This window comes from Bos javanicus, chromosome 6 (genome assembly GCF_032452875.1).
Source record: "Bos javanicus breed banteng chromosome 6, ARS-OSU_banteng_1.0, whole genome shotgun sequence".
NCBI lineage: Eukaryota > Metazoa > Chordata > Mammalia > Artiodactyla > Bovidae > Bos > Bos javanicus.
This window is the reverse complement of record NC_083873.1, coordinates 22,813,960-22,830,052: the sequence shown is the minus strand read 5'-3', so window position 1 is coordinate 22,830,052 and position 16,093 is coordinate 22,813,960. Positions and strand designations below refer to the sequence as shown.

Below are 16,093 nucleotides of genomic sequence, written 5' to 3'. Positions count from 1 at the left end.
GGAAAAAAACCCCATGCTGGGAAAGATTGAAGGGTCCCAGGAGAAGGGGACGACAGAAGATGAGATGGTTGGATGGCATTACCGACTCGATGGACATGAATTTGAGCAAGCTCTGGGAATTGGTGATGGACAGGGAACCCTGGCGTGTTACAGTCCAGGGGGTCACAAAGAGCTGGACATGATGACTGAGTGATGGAACTGAACTGAACTGATGCTAATTACAGGAATACAGAAAGTGACTGAAGGACTTCCCTGGGAGTCAAATGGTTAAGACTTCACCTTCCAATGCAGGGTGTACAGGGTCAGTTGACGGGAGGAGCTAAGACCCCACATGCCTTGCAGCAAAAAAAAAAAAAAAAAAGACATAAAAAAGAAACAATGTTGCAACGAATTCAATAAAGACTTTAAAATTGGTCCACATCAAAACAAAAAAAACTTTTAAAAAAAGAAACTGACTGAGATAAACCCAGTCCCCAGTCTCACAATAGATCTCAGAGACTACTACTACAGGTTCAGATTTTAAAAAATAATAATAAATTATTACAGTATGGCCTGATAAGTGTTAGGGTAGATCCATTTATGAGAAGGAGACAGAATAACTAACCTCCCCTAAAGTAACAGGACTGTCCAAGTCTTCCTGGAGAAAATAACACCTAAGATGAGATATGAAGAAATAAGGTTGGAGACATACAAGAGGTAAGTGTAGGTACTATAGGGCCTTAAATATCAGGCAAGGAGTTTAGATTTATTCTTACAGTAATTATAAGCATCTGAGGATGGTGAAATGATCTGATTTGCATACTTGAGATATAAATCTGGCAGCAATGTGAAAGATAGGACAAGGGGCAGCACAGAATGCAGTGAGCAGCAGCCTGCCGGGCACAAACACAATTCAAGATACAGTATCTAATTTATCTCACAACAATCCCATAAAGCAGGCAAAACTCTTCTCCTTACACAAAAGAGAACACTGGAATTTAGATATATTAAATAAGCAATGTTTAAGTTACTGTGACAGGACTTATGTGCATTTGACATGGGAAGTAGGGAGAGAGAGGCATCAAGAATAACATCCAGTTTTTCATCTTAGTCAATGGAGTGGACGGTGATGCTGATCACTGAGACTGATTACCAGAAGGTGTGGGTGGAGAAAGGATGGAGTTGATGAGTTCCATTTGGGACAGGTTTAGACCTGATAAGTTGGGGAGGGGAGAGAGTTAGACATCAATTGGCAACAGGATGTGCAAGCTGAACATCAAGAGAGAAATGTGGACCAAGCCAACCTATGCAAAAAGCATCCACAGAGACGTGATAACTGCAGCCAGAGGAGTGACTGAGGTTGCCCAGAGAGAGTGTGCAAAACCAAAAGGAAGAGGGCTTGAGACAGAGCCCTGAGGAACATCAAGATTTAAAGGATGAGCAAACGACATAAATTGAAAAGAAACAGCCAAAGAGGTAAAAAATTCAAACCAAGGAAGGCACAGCTGCGGGCAAGAAGAGTGTGGATTTCAAGGAGGAAGTGTTCAACATCATCAAAATTAACGGAGGTAAAGCCTGAGACTCTCCCATTGTATTTAGCAGTAAGACATTCTGGGTGACATCCTTTAGAGCAATTTAGAGCATTCTTTAGAGTGTTGGGGAAACAGCCAGACTACAATGTGCTGAGGAGTGTCTGGAAGGTAAGAAAATGGAATAGGCTTCATATAGTACCACTGCCCAAGTTATATATAGAAACTAAGGCACGAGGACCATGGGATATTCAGGGGATTTATAGCACAAGAGCCACACTAAAGCAACACCTGCCTAAAACCAGAACAATGGAGAAGAACTGAGGATTCAAAATTGGTACCTCTATTCTCCCAGACAAATCTGGGCACGTGGTGATTTCTGCCAGATGACTTATTTGTGCCTCAGTTTCTGGGGAAACTGCTATGTTCTAATTCTCTGACAATACTGCTTGGAATATCAAATGTCAATGATCACGAAATAATATTGTCAGGTTGAAAAATAGCTTGTGAAGGAATTAACAATCATATTTTAGCACTAGACCTGACTACTGCAAGCAGTTCAGCAGGTGAAAACAATAATAATAATTTTTTTCTTGCTTTACTGGAAAAAAAAAAATGCACTGTTTCCAGGGGCTTCAAGAAACCGGCATCAGTTCTACCTTGACATCTAGGCACTTGGATAATATATGAGGCACTAAGATTTTTGGAAAACAAACCAGGATTATATTCTTCCATATGAGAAGCAACAGTGGAGAGAGCAAGGGTTTTGAAGTCAAGTCATTCTGGAGTGAAATCCTCACTCTGCCATTTCTGAGCTATGAGGCTGAGGGAGGTCTCAGCGAGACTGGGTTTGTTTATGGAATACCTAGAGTACTTACCCGGTGAGATTAAGAGGCTTATTGGGACAGTACATAAGAAGGTATAATGCCTGGCACATGATGAGTACTCCGTAAGTGTTAACTACCGCTACTACCAGCACTTGCTTCCTCTGCTAGAGGGAAGGTCCTACCTGAACCTTTACTTAAATGGCATTCATCCCAAGATTAGAGACTTTCTAATCCAGTGTCTAGACTTTCTCATTAAAATGTGTAAGAAAAGTAACCAAAAGATATACCTGAATTCTGAGATCCCTGTTCCTAAAGAAAACTGCAGAGCATCATGATTTGCTACTCAAACTCAAGTACCTGATATCATCAATAGGATGCCTCCCTTAATAGAAGGGTCCATGTGGATATATGTCCAATAGTCATTTACAGCAGGGTGTGTGACCCAAATCAGAATTGACCTCCTAATTTTACCTCTCCTTTGAAGTTTGGCCTAACTTCTCTTTCCCTGTCCCTGAAGAGAAATGTCCCTCACTTATCACTGTGAGACCACAGTGGCTCCTGTTCTCTTACCTACTTTCCAACTGAAAAAGTCAACTGAATCTGGAGAACCTTGGATTCTTCTGGCTTACAAAACCCATACGGAGGTCTTGAACTTAAAACCACAATTACATCCTTTTCTACAAGTATAATGTGGACTTCCAATCATTCACATTTCAGTACTGATGTAAACTTTGGACAAAAATTATAAAACAAAAATTACAAACATAAAAAAATTATAAAACCCCTAAATAAAGCCTCTGAAGCCCTCTGGAAAAGAGGGAATGTTTACAATTTCAATGTCTATTGAAATACTCAAATTATTTCATTAGTCTCTAATGTTTACATTTTCAGGAGTTTAATACTACTGTTTGATGAAAAGGAAGAGGCAAATAGTAAAGTCTTTCTCAAGAGGAGAATCACCATGGAAACTAACACCAAATTCACTGGACTGATGTAGTTCTCACTGAACTTTTTATTTCATTAATCCCTGCCCTCTTTTTATAGCAGTGCTTTCTTCTAAGTTGACTGATCCTAAGGTGCCCCGGCCTCCAGTGAAAGACAATTTTGTTAAAGATAGTTCAGTACAGTTCAGATCAGTTGTTCAGTCATGTCCGACTCTTTGCAGCCCCATGAACTGCAACACGCCAGGTCTCCCTGTCCATCACCAACTCCCGGAGTTCACTCAGACTCACGTCCATCGAGTCAGTGATGCCATCCAGCCATCTCATCCTCTGTCATCCCCTTCTCGTTCTGCCCCCAATTCCTCCCAGCATCATGGTCTTTTCCAATGAGTCAACTCTTCACATGAGGTGGCCAAAGTACTGGAGTTTCAGCTTTAGCATCATTCCTGCCAATGAACACCCAGGACCAATCTCCTTTAGAATGGACTGGTTGGATCTCCTTGCAGTCCAAAGGACTCTCAAGAGTCTTCTCCAACACTACAGTTCAAAAGCATCAATTCTTCAGCGCTCAGCTTTCTTCACAGTCCAACTCTCACATCCATACATGACCACTGGAAAAACCATAGCCTTGACTAGACAGACCTTTGTTGGCAAAGTAATGTCTCTGCTTTTAAATATGCTATCTAGGTTGGTCATAACTTTCCTTCCAAGGAGTAAGCATCTTTTAATTTCATGACTGCAGTCACCATCTGCAGTGATTTTGGAGCCCCCAAAAATAAAGTCTGACACTGTTTCCATTGTTTCTCCATCTATCTGCCAAAAAGTGATGGGACCAGATGCCATGATCTTCATTTTCTGAATGTTGAGCTTTAAGTCAACTTTTTCACTCTCTTCTTTCACTTTCATCAAGAGGCTTTGTAGTTCCTCTTCACTTTCTGCCATAAGGGTGGTGTTATCTGCATATCTGAGGTGATTGATATTTCTCTGGCAATCTTGATTCCAGCTTGTGCTTCTTCCAGCCCAGTGGTTCTCATGATGTACTCTGCATAGAAGTTAAATAAGCAGGGTGACAATATGCAGCCTTGACGTACTCCTTTTCCTATTTGGAACCAGTCTGTTGTTCCATGTCCAGTTCTAACTGTTGCTTCCTGACCTACATATAGGTTTCTCAAGAGGCAGGTCAGGTGGTCTGGTATTCCCATCTCTTTCAGAATTTTCCACAGTTTATTGTGATCCACACAGCCAAAGGCTTTGACATAGTCAATAAAGCAGAAATAGATGTTTTTCTGGAACTCTCTTGCTTTTTCAATGATCCAGCGGATGTTGGCAATTTGATCTCTGGTTCCTCTGCCTTTTCTAAAACCAGCTTGAACATCTGAAAGTTCACGGTTTACGTATTGCTGAAGCCTGGCTTGGAGAATTTTGAGCATTACTTTACTAGTGTGTGAGATGAGTGCAATTGTGTGGTAGTTTGAGCATTCTTTGGCATTGCCTTTCTTTGGGATTGGAATGAAAACTGACCTTTTCCAGTCCTGTGGCCATTGCTGAGTTTTCCAAATTTGCTGGCATATTGAGTGCAGCACTTTCACAGCATCATCACTAAGCTATTGTAAAGCTGCATCAACTAACACAGTATTATAATGAAAATAACTATACATTAAGCACATAATTTGAGCCAGACTAAGTATTTTACATGCACTTTTTACTTGCTATTTGAAGTAATACAGGAAAAAAATACAGCTTCTTTGTTTGACTTACTACACATAATACACTAAATATAGAAGTGTCTAAAATATAATGAATGCTCAGTAATTATTATTATTGTTCATATATCTTAGTTCACAACTACCCTATGATAAGTTTGATTCTTTCAGTTCACAGATGTGAAAACTGAGGATTAAGGAGGTTAAGTCACTTGGCTGTGATTACCCAGCTAATAAGTGACAGAATTAGAATTTCAGACCAGGCCTGGTTTAACTATTAAGACTAAATTGTTAACCATTTTGTTGTACTCTCTTCTATAGTTAGAGACCTAAGAAACCCACTGAATGTATCGATGACAAGTGTATTATTTTTGAACTAGGTTCACAGAAATAAAGCCTTAGAGGCCTTATCAAGGCTTGCCTGAGTTTTTTACTCTATTCAGTTAAGTATAAATAAAGTAAGGTACTAAATATTTGGACTTGGAAGGCATAATACTACTTTTCAGGTTAACACCTTTGATCTAGAATTCACAGATTTTTGTTTTTGTTCTCTTTAAACTTCAGGCCAAGAAAAACAACAGAGGATCTTTGGAAGGATATGGAAACCAAATTAAACAAGGCTCCATTCTGAAGATTTTCTATGCTCCGAAATTCCATCATTACAAAGGTAATTCAGTGATAGTTTCATTTCTTTATAAAATAAATCTCAAGACTCAGCAAACCCATTTGGCTCCTGAGACAGACACTGGGAACAGTTGGAGAATAAATTAGTTTCAATATTCAATTACAAATAAGAATCTACCATCACCTGGAACTGGAAATGGGAACATTCTCTGAAACCTACAAGTTTCTTAGGTTTTATAGAGTTTAGTAACAATCTTTTTTTTTAACAAATTGCATTGTAAATGATCCTAATATTAACTGTGTGCACTTAGTTATATGGACAGTCCCTTGAGGAAATGCCACTCTGAATCCAAGTAACTGGCAAACTCTTATTACCAACCGCATTAGACTAACCCTCACTGCAGGTTGCTTTGCTTTTCCCTGAGAAATGTCAGTCCTTCTCAACTTCAGGCCTATTTCCCATGCCTATTTATATTCCTATTTTCTCCCCCAACCCTGTTGGTTATTGTCATTCAGTTGCTTACTCATGTCTGACTCTTTGTGACCCCATGGATTGCAGCATGCCAGCCTTTTCTGTTCTTCACAATCTCCTGGAGTTTGCTCAAATTCATATCCATTGAGTCAGTGAAGCCATCCAACCATCTCATCTTCCGTCTCCGCTTCTCCTACCCTCAATCTTTTCCGGCAGCAGAGTCTTTTCCAGTGAGTCTGCTCTTCGCATCAGGTGGCCAAAGTATTGGAGTTTCAGCTTCAGCAACAGTCCTTCCAATGAATATTCAGGGTTGATTTCCTTTAATATTGATTGGTTTGATCTCCTTGCTGTCCAAGGGACTCTTTCAAGAGTCTTCCCCAAGCCCCTACTATCAGCAAAAGAAATAGAACCTCAAGGATTCAAATGTATACTGAATGTAAAGAAAACATTCTTAAGCTCCAGTCATAGTTGAAAAGCAATGGGTTTTTATGATGGGAAAATGAAGACTTTGCCTCTCAACATCTCCCAAGGTGGGCATCCTTAAGAAACAGAAATATGGTGTGAACCATGGAAAGCACAAAAACTCAAAATCTCCCACCCAGCTACTCCACTTTGAACATCTCTAAAGAGAAATGAAGATCTACCTCAATTAAGGGGGAAAGTTTACTACGCCCTCTCTTCATAACTGTGTTAGAGTTCAAACTCTCACCTTAGTGGCAACGAGAGTCCAAGAGTTAGGAATTTTGTTAAAATACTCTGCTCTTCCCTCATTACGTCAATTCATTCCCTAGCACCGAAGCACAATCCTCTTTCTCCAGTATCATGCAGTCAGCAATGCAGCTGCTTCACAGGAATGAAAAAGGAGGACTTGCAGGATTAAGAGGAGAAAACTACAGTGTATAATATAAGTTATAAGGATATACTGTGCAGTGTACAGAACATAACCAATATTTTATAATTATAAATGAAGTATAATTTTTAAAAGCTGTGAATCACTATATTGTACACCAGTAACATACAGTATTGTACATCAATAAAAAAAGAAAAAAGATGATTAATTAATATGTATAAAAAAGAATTATCTGCCAGAGAGAATATAGCACAATTTTTTTTTAAAAAAGAAGGATGTATACTCTAAACTGCCAGAAGAGAGAGTAAATTCATTGGTAGAATTCTTCTGGAGTAAAAGTGAGAACAAGACTGAAAAATTTAACACTAGGCATGCGTATTTCTCCCACACCCACAATCTATCCACAGAAGAAAGAAGTTGATTAATATGCCATTCTCCAGGAAAACTTTGTAACTCAGAATTAGGAGAACTATTGTTGCCAAAATATTTTCTCCAAGAAAAATTCAACATATAAGAAAGAAATAAAATAAATTTTCCTTCTATTAGAGAATTCATGGAACCCACTGGAAAATCCATCTTGTGATTAATAGCACAGACATTTGGTACTAGCAGATGTTCATCAAGTAAGTATTTTAAAAGCCAAACCAAACAAGCAAAATTCTCCAAAAAAAAAAGAGAACTGACTGACTAGTAACTCCTTCACGAGGTGTTTCCCAAAAGGCTCCCTCACTCTTTTCAACAATTAGAGCATGCTACCAAAAGTGTTCATTTGGCAATTAATCACACACAGTCTTGTGATATGTCTGGTAATATTTCTCTCAGTGATTATTTAACTATTGCAGTTTTGCCTTACATATTTCCCACAAATTCCCACCTATTTCTTAGATTAAAAGCTCTCTGAGGACAAGGACCCATCATCATCATTATAATTTTTTTGCCCTTAAAGTGATCAAGCAATGTAGCTAGATAAGTAATTGAAAGTGAAAGTGAAGTCGCTCAGTCGTGTCGGACTCTTTATGACCCCATGGACTGTAGCCTATCAGGCTCCTCCGTTCATGGGATTTTCCAGGCAAGAGTACTGGAGTGGATTGCCATTTCTTCTCCAGGAGATCTTCCCGACCCAGGAATTGAACCCAGGTCTCCCGCATTGCAGGCAGACGCTTTACCATCTGAGCCACCAGAGAAGCCCAAGTAATTGATGGTTAGCCCAAAATCTGAGGTAACAGTTGCCCTGGCTAGAGACAGTATGATTTTTTAAAGTAAAATTCAAAAAATCCACTATTAGTATGTCAACTACAAACTGGCACTTGCCAAGAGCATTGCCAGCGGCTGAACATCAAGGACATTTGCCACCTGCATCTGCAGAGATTGAACCCTGCGCTGCTGCAGCTGCTGACCTTCAACACCTCCTGAGGAAGCTCAGAGTGGAATGAGGCACTCTGTGCTCCAGGCACTCTGATGGAACAGGTCTTTGGATAGTCAGATATTTTCAGGAACTGATTTCATAAGCCAATCTTTGCATTTCCTCATATCTAGAAAAGTACTAAATCCCTTCATGATGACATTACGAAGCTCCTAATAACTAGCAGAAAACCTTTTGTAAAACGAGTGCTTAATTGCACTGAACTCCCCCTTCACCAAAATATTATCTATTGACTTTCCCACACTGCCTCTTTGGAGCAGTCTCCCAGAACTAACTGAGGTGCTATCTCCTCATTTGCCGTCCTCATTTTGCCCCAAATAAAACTTAACTCACAGCTCTCAAGTTATGCATCTTTTTTAGTCGACAGGATTTAGGATTGTCTGAGGTTCTACCACTTACTGTTTGATTTTTGCTGAGTTACATAATCTCTCAGAACCACATATTTCTCTTGTGTAAAGTTAATAATGGTATCCTTATCATACGATTGTTGTGATTTTGAAATGTGTTAATACAAATAAATTGGTTGAGTATGTCATACCGAAAAAGAAAAAGAAAACAATAAATCCTTAGCTATAATTATTTATTTTATGTACACAAAGGCCTATGTGACTCCTAGGGTAGTGGGTGAAGATGCAGACTTGGGAGTTATTTATGGAAAGAATGAAGGGTATTTCCTCATATAGATTACCATCATCCCTGGCAAGGGAGCAAACTAAGCTCTTGACATCATGGTCAAGTGAGCTATGAGTGTCTCTCATTTTCTCAAAACCTTTTGGAAACAATGATCACACTGTACACAGTCAAGTTAAATAGAATGATATAATAAATCAGAGTAAGTCCATTGTCTCGTAAGTACAACCACGCCCTTCCATCCTGCCATCCCAGACAGTTTTTCACCTGAAAGGCATTCCTAGGACATTGATCCCATCATTTTTCAGAACATAAAAGAAAGAAAAAAAAAAAAAAAGAGGGCAACAACAGATGCTTTCTCTCATCCATCTACAATCAGTGCTTCCCAGCATGTCCTTCATCTAATGCACTGTTACCCGCTCGCATACCAGGAAAAAGTACAATAAACGACAAGCTATGCATACAACATGCATGCAATAACCACACACACACGCTCCTGTGTTTGCTACAGACCACCAGCCTGACCCCCTGAAATAAGCCAAGTTACCTCCCTGCCTCTTCCTCTGGCATCCTCGGGCCATAAATTAATGAAAGGAAAGGTCTAATAATAGTTACATGACCACTACAGACAAAAGGCTGCAGTAGAAAATACCTGTCTTTGGGACTTTTTCCCTACTCCTCAGTCATGGCTGCTCTCCTAGGCCTCCTGATGGGCTCTCCAGGTTCAAGCCATCATTACAGCTCCTACAAACCACTGCAGTTGCCTCAGCTCCTGTCTCGACCCACTCTGACACATTCCACACTTTCATGCAGAAGAATTTTCTTTAAAAACACAAGTCCGATCCCATTCCACTTTTGTTTAAAATTCTTTAATCAAATATCTCATTCTATTATACATTGTAGTCATATGTGCATTATGTCATACATCTATCTAGAAACTAAAGTCATGTGAGGGCTCAAACTGCCTTACTCATATTAAGCAATCTTCACTCATTCATTCAAAAATATATATAATGGGAAATTCCACGGCATTCCAGTGTTTAGGACATGGAGCTTTCACTGCTGAGGGCCCAGGTTCAATCCCTGGTCAGAGAACTAAGACCCCACCTGGCTTGGCTAAAAAAAAAGTGTATATATATAATATACATATATATATTATACATATACACATATAATGAATATGTGTTGTGTACCAGGCATTACACTAGCCCCTAAAGAGATGAGTCAGATCATTCCCTTCAATTTATTCAAAATCATATCAGAGAAGGGGAGGACATTCAACCATGTGAACAGAAAATTAAAATATATATAAATTATTTACATATTATACTATAATTTCAATATATGTTATGATTGCAGAGGCACCAATTAATATAGGGGCTTCTACTAAACCCCTGAACAGGCTAAGAAAGGCTTCTTGGAAGAAGTAATGTCTAAACTGATAACTAAAGCATAAGCAGATGTGTATGCAGAACCAGGAACTACCAGCAGTCTATGAAGACTGGAGTAGTAGCAAAGGATAAGACTTGGGAAATATACAGGAACCAGGTCATAAAAAGACTTAAGCCACTTTTAAGTGTTCGAAGTTTGTCTTAAAGGTATTTAACTGTTCTTAAAAAATGAGCAGTATGGTTAGGTTTGTACTTTTAAAAGACCACTCTAATTAGAGTATAGTAGTTATTCAAAATATTTCTAGAACACATGAATAGCTAAGTCTCATCAGCATAATGAAAAAATTTCAAGAATTCAAAAAAAGAGAAATTGGCATATCAGCAGTGGCTGTGAAGTCCTAGAAATATTTTATGGAAAAAGTGTATCTGGGTTTTTAAAACTGTAAGATTTTGAGAGGGCAATTCAAGGAAATGAAGGATAACCGAGCTGGGAACAGGAAAGGGTGCAAGGAAGAAAATGAGGTAAAAAGTGCTTGAATAAAAGTAGACGGTGAAGTCGTAGAAGAGTAACTAGTTTAATGTAGTGAGTGCTAGGTCTGGGCAGGTTTGGTTGATATCTCAGGGTTAACCTTGCTGTGCAGAGCCTCAAATGCCAGACTCCAGATTTAGACTTCACCAGCCGAGAGAATTCATGGAGGAGAACCAAAAGGAGAGAGGCATACTCCAAGTAGTGCTTTATGAAGATTGACTATGAATTGAAAGATGTTTTAAAACAACCTATGAATGAAAAAAAAAAGATGCAGGAGCTATGCTAGAAGATTTCTATCAAAAGAAAAAATGCAGTTTGGAGAGAGAAGCAGAAGTCAAAGGCTGAGTGAAGGCGGGAAACAAAGGTTGCCTCCCAAGCCAACCTGCCACACCCACACCCCCATCACCCCTACTAACCCTCCCCAGGAGACTGATTTAAATAGAAACATTTCCTGCAGCTGAGTGTGATAATTTAGAAATTCGGGGTTTTGAAGGAGAAATGAAGAGAAAAGACCACTTGGAGAATGAGATAGGACTATCAGAACAAACAAACGGTGGCACTGAGCCCATTCTTAAATCCCCTCAGTTAATCACCCAGGGTACTCACTCAGCTGGGGCTTCCCTTTGTATTCTACGCTTGATCTTAGCCAAAAGGCCAAGAAGCGATCCCTTTGTATTCTAGAAACTCCCTCAGATAGAGCAGACCTACACTTTGTCTTAGGCCCCAGAGACCCATTTAGATAAAAGAGCTCCTTCCTCTCACTTGTTTGGCCTACTTCTTCTACCTGCTCTTTGTACCCTCAGAAACCATAAGAAGCAAAACAGTAAACTCAATCATTCTATTGTCTCCAGTTTGAACTCAGGTCCCTTTGATCTCCCAAAGCAACAAGCTAATTTAATAGTACTTGCTGAAGGCAATGGCACCCCACTCCAGTACTCTTGCCTGGAAAATCCCATGGATGGAGGAGCCTGGTAGGCTCCAGTCCATGGGGTCACTAAGAGTCGGGCAAGACTGAGCAACTTCATTTTCACTTTTCACTTTCATGCATTGGAGAAAGAATTCGCAACCCACTCCAGTATTCTTGCCTGGAGAATCCCAGGGACAGAGGAACCTGGTGGGCTGTCGTCTATGGGGTCGCACAGAGTCGGACACGACTGAAGCGACTTAGCAGCAGCAGCAGCAGCAGCACATGCTAGCAAGGTAATGCTCAAAATCCTTCAAGATAGGCTTCAGCAGTATATAAACTGAGAACTCCCAGATGTGCTGCTGCTGCTGCTGCTGCTAAGTCGCTGCTAAGAAACAACGTCGTTTGTAAATAGATCTCATATAAGATTCAATAAATCCCTGGCCCAAAGAAATAAATTCTATCTTTTCAACTGTCCTCCAAGTCAGAAAATCATGTTTTTCACATATATTATTATTCTACTTTGTTGCAGGTGAGGAAACTGAAGTTACCTTCTTTAAGGTGTGGAGATATTAACAGCCCTAAATTTTGTTCCAAATTGGATAGTCTCCTGCTGGAGCAGATGTAAATGCCTGCAAATTAACAGATTCTTCTGGAATGGCATTTCATTGGACATGATTTAATTGATGATGGTTGTTATCAGTAGAACTTTTTAGAACATCAAACAGATGTTTGCTAGGTCTGATCAAGTGATAAATTTTCCTTGGCTTCCCTTTGTTTCCAAAGTAATTAGGGGCTTTTCCCCATCTCTTTTTGATGTCCACAGAGGCCATAATGAGGGTAGTTAAATATGCAAACAGAAGAATGAAAAACAAGGTGTCAACATACATATAATTTACCTACTGAGGTACCTACCTACTCATAAGCTGGGAATCATACTGCTAACAAACTTAAGCAACTTTCCTAAATTATTTAGGTATATTTTCCACTGTCTTTGTCAAGGTGTGGCTCAGGGGTCTTTTGTCCCTTTATAGTTCATCAGCACCTTCAAACATTGCAAGATAAGGAGATAATTTAAGTCAAAACAATGTGTAGGCTACAGATGTGCAGCTGCAAGTCAAGTCCCCAGGCATCTTTCCAAGCATATGACTGACCACTCCTGCTCCTATCTAAAAATGCTTTAGTCAGCTCAGCTGTTCCTTGATTGAAGAGTCTGCAACTAGATGGAAAATACTTACGAAGTTAGTTGTTTGCCTTATTTTCTAAAACATCAATATAATATGAAGTCATTTCAGCTTTTCCAATGTATTATTTCTTAGCCATTACATTCTGGTATGTAATGCCATGCAAGAATCAGATAGACAGTTTACTAAAGAACTTGCCTAAGACCATAAAACCCTTCTAGATCAAAGGACATGCACTCTGATACCTCATGGCATCAGAATCTTATACTTCTTATGTACTGCATGTTTTAATTGAGGTAAAATATTTCTAACAAAATGAATGCCAAACTATAAGGTTATCAACAAAGAATTTATCTGATTAAAGGGGCCTCCCTGGTGGCTCAGCTGGTAAAGAATCTGCCTGCAATGTGGGAGACCTGGGTTCGATCCCTGGGTTGTGAAGATCCCCTGGAAAAGGGAAGGGCTACCCACTCCAGTATTTATTCTTGCCTGGAGAATCCCATGGACAGAGAAGCCTGGCGGGCTACAGTCCATAGGGTCACAAGAGTCGGACACGACTTAGCAATTAAACCACCACCACCACCCACTCCAGTATTCTGGCCTGGAGAATTCCATGAACTGTATAGTCCATAGGATCACAAAGACACGACTGAGTGACTTTCACTTCACTATCTGATTAAAATTTCCCTAATTGTAATCGAAGGCCAGATACGTTGGGAAACTCTAGATTTCCAGGAGTAGAGTAACAGTATAACATTCCCAAACATTTTTTAACATTCCCAAACATTCTGGACCACAAAACTTTTTGTAGCACAAACTAACATCACCCAGAAGTGACAAACAATACGGAAAGTACTGAATACTGCCATTCATCATCAGTTATCACTGGAACCACAGCAGAAGGGGGGAAAAAAACAATCAAAGCACTGAGTTAACAGAGTTTTAAAAAGGAGAGGGGATTTTGGGGGAGGATGCTAAAAGCACACTTTGCTTATTTCACAATTTTAATAAATAATCATAGGCTATTTATTATGAAAATAATGAAGAATCTCTAATACCCATTTTGAAGTTTACTGACATGTATGGTCTTAACTGCGCCTCGGTAACTTAGGATGATCGTTAAATCTTAGGAATTACCAAACGCCTAAATAATGCTGTGTATCTGTACTAAGATAGGTTTTTTTCTTTTTGTTTGAATGAATGAATATTAGAACCAAACTTTTGACCTGATAGATGAATAAAAACTATGGCTCTAAACACAGTTCCATCACCAGTTGACGTGTGATCTTGGTCTCAGGGCCCCCTCGGCCTCCTTGGTCTCTATACAATAAGCCCTTCAGCCCTAAGTGCCTCCTGTAACTTACAAGGGAAAGACAGAACTACATTATACCTTGCTAGCAGCTGTTACCCACCAAGCAGCTGTTAACAGGGGTGCCTGTGAGCCACTGTCTCTGCCAGGAAGACTTCAGTACGCCATTCGTATCTCAAACGCATCTCTCAAGGTGCTTCCCGCACTCAACTACTTCATAAACTTTTGCATAAAATCTTATAACCACAAGCGTCCGACGGCTCAATTCATCGGGCATAAAACTGCAGTTTCTGGTTCCCTCGTCACCGCCAGCCCTTTAACCTCGGCTAGAAGGTCAGATCCAGTAAAAAAAAAAAAAAAAACAGGACCCGCCTCACACTTGAGAGACAAAACCAAGTTCTTTCTCCTGCGCTTGTCTCCTTTAATCAACGTTCAAGTACAAATGGACGTCCCCTGACACCCCGGCGTTTGGGGAAGGGCGGCCCGGCCCGGCCCTACCTGGTTGAAGTGCAGCTGTCCGGGCTCGGGGGCGCCCTCCACGGGGGCGGCTCCCAGACGCTCCAACAGGCGCCCGAGCTGCGCCGCCGACAGGCTCCGGTTGGCGCCGAACACGCTCAGCACATCCTCGCTGAAGGCGAGCCAGGGCACCTCCGCCTCCCCTCCGAGGCCAGCGGCCGCCAACAGCAGGAGCCCAGCCACCGCTCGACCCGGAGCCATCGTGGCCGCGGTTGCCCCTCACGGGCCCAAAACGGACTGGAGCGCACAGGGACGGGACGGGCGCAGCCGCGTCGGTGCCCAAGGGCTCCCGTCAGGCGTCGGCGCCGGTCCGGGTCAGCGGTGGCGCGGGGCGCACCTGGTCCTCCGGCGCCTTCGAAATAGCAGCAGCCCGCGACCTGCCGGGCATTGAAGTGGCGGTACAGCCGGGCGGGGAGGGCGGGGTGGGAGCGATAGACAGAGCGGGCCCCCGGGCCTCCTGGAGAACCTGAGATAAAAAGGACAAAGGGGGACAGAGATAAAGGCCACCCGGCTACCCGCCGGTCGGCCTCGGGAGCATTGCGAGACCGGACCCCTCAGACGCCCCGCCGGGCTTGGGGCCAATTGCCCCGGAGCGGAGTTTGCAGACATTCCAGGATTAGCTTGCAGTGTGAAGACACATGCTCCTTCCGGATCTAAAGCCCCAAATCACGTCACTTTTTAGGAAGAAAACTACACTGGCTACAGAACCCCACCTCCCCTTCCTTTCTTTCTGATTAATTCCATCTGCAAACTTAGAAGGGGTGAGGCGTGCAGTCCCCAGCCAGCTGCAGGAAATGGCCCCTTCGGAGTCCTGGGGTTTGACCGTCTAAACGGGACCCTCCCTCTCCCAGATCTCCCAGATCTTCCTTGGCAAGTAGAGAAGTAGGTGAGCTGACCTGCTAACCTCTCACCTCGCCTGTGTATTTCTGCGTCTGTTTTTGTCCACGTAAATCAGTCCCTCTCTCTCTCCTTCTTTCTTCCCTCCACTCCCTCCCTCCCCTTCTCTCAACACTATCCCTGGCGAGTCCGCGGTAAAAACTCTGAGCTCCGGCCCCGCGCTCTTTACAAATAACCAGAGGAGGAGGGCCCTGTCCCCGCCTCCCCGCAGCACGTGGTGACACGCTCGCCGGCCTGGACTCCCGCGCGCGTCCACGCCGGGGCGCACAGCCGCTGTCATCGGCTCTTGGCGGGCGGGGCGCACTCCTACCCCCAGCGGCGCCGGCTCCCCACCCTCACCCTCGGGGAGTTACCTGAATGCCACCTCCCGGTCGATCTCCCACGC

At 41.9% G+C, this 16,093-nt stretch overlaps 1 protein-coding gene across 3 annotated transcripts in view; it reads right to left on the bottom strand.

Moving 5' to 3' along the window:
• The window catches only part of SLC39A8 (solute carrier family 39 member 8), an 83,396-nt gene extending 67,535 nt beyond the window's left edge, over window positions 1-15,861 (bottom strand). Inside the window, exons 1-2 of one of the 3 annotated variants that reach the window (XM_061419549.1) lie at window positions 15,708-15,861; window positions 14,794-15,277 (exon numbers count right to left, since the gene is read on the bottom strand). In XM_061419549.1, the coding sequence (XP_061275533.1) occupies window positions 14,794-15,012 (219 nt within the window). In that variant the 5' untranslated portion in view covers window positions 15,013-15,277; window positions 15,708-15,861. Of the gene's footprint in view, window positions 1-14,793; window positions 15,278-15,707 lie in introns of those variants that run through there. The other 2 variants (XM_061419548.1, XM_061419551.1) reach the window with 2 other exon arrangements.
• Window positions 15,862-16,093: the final 232 nt, after the last annotated feature.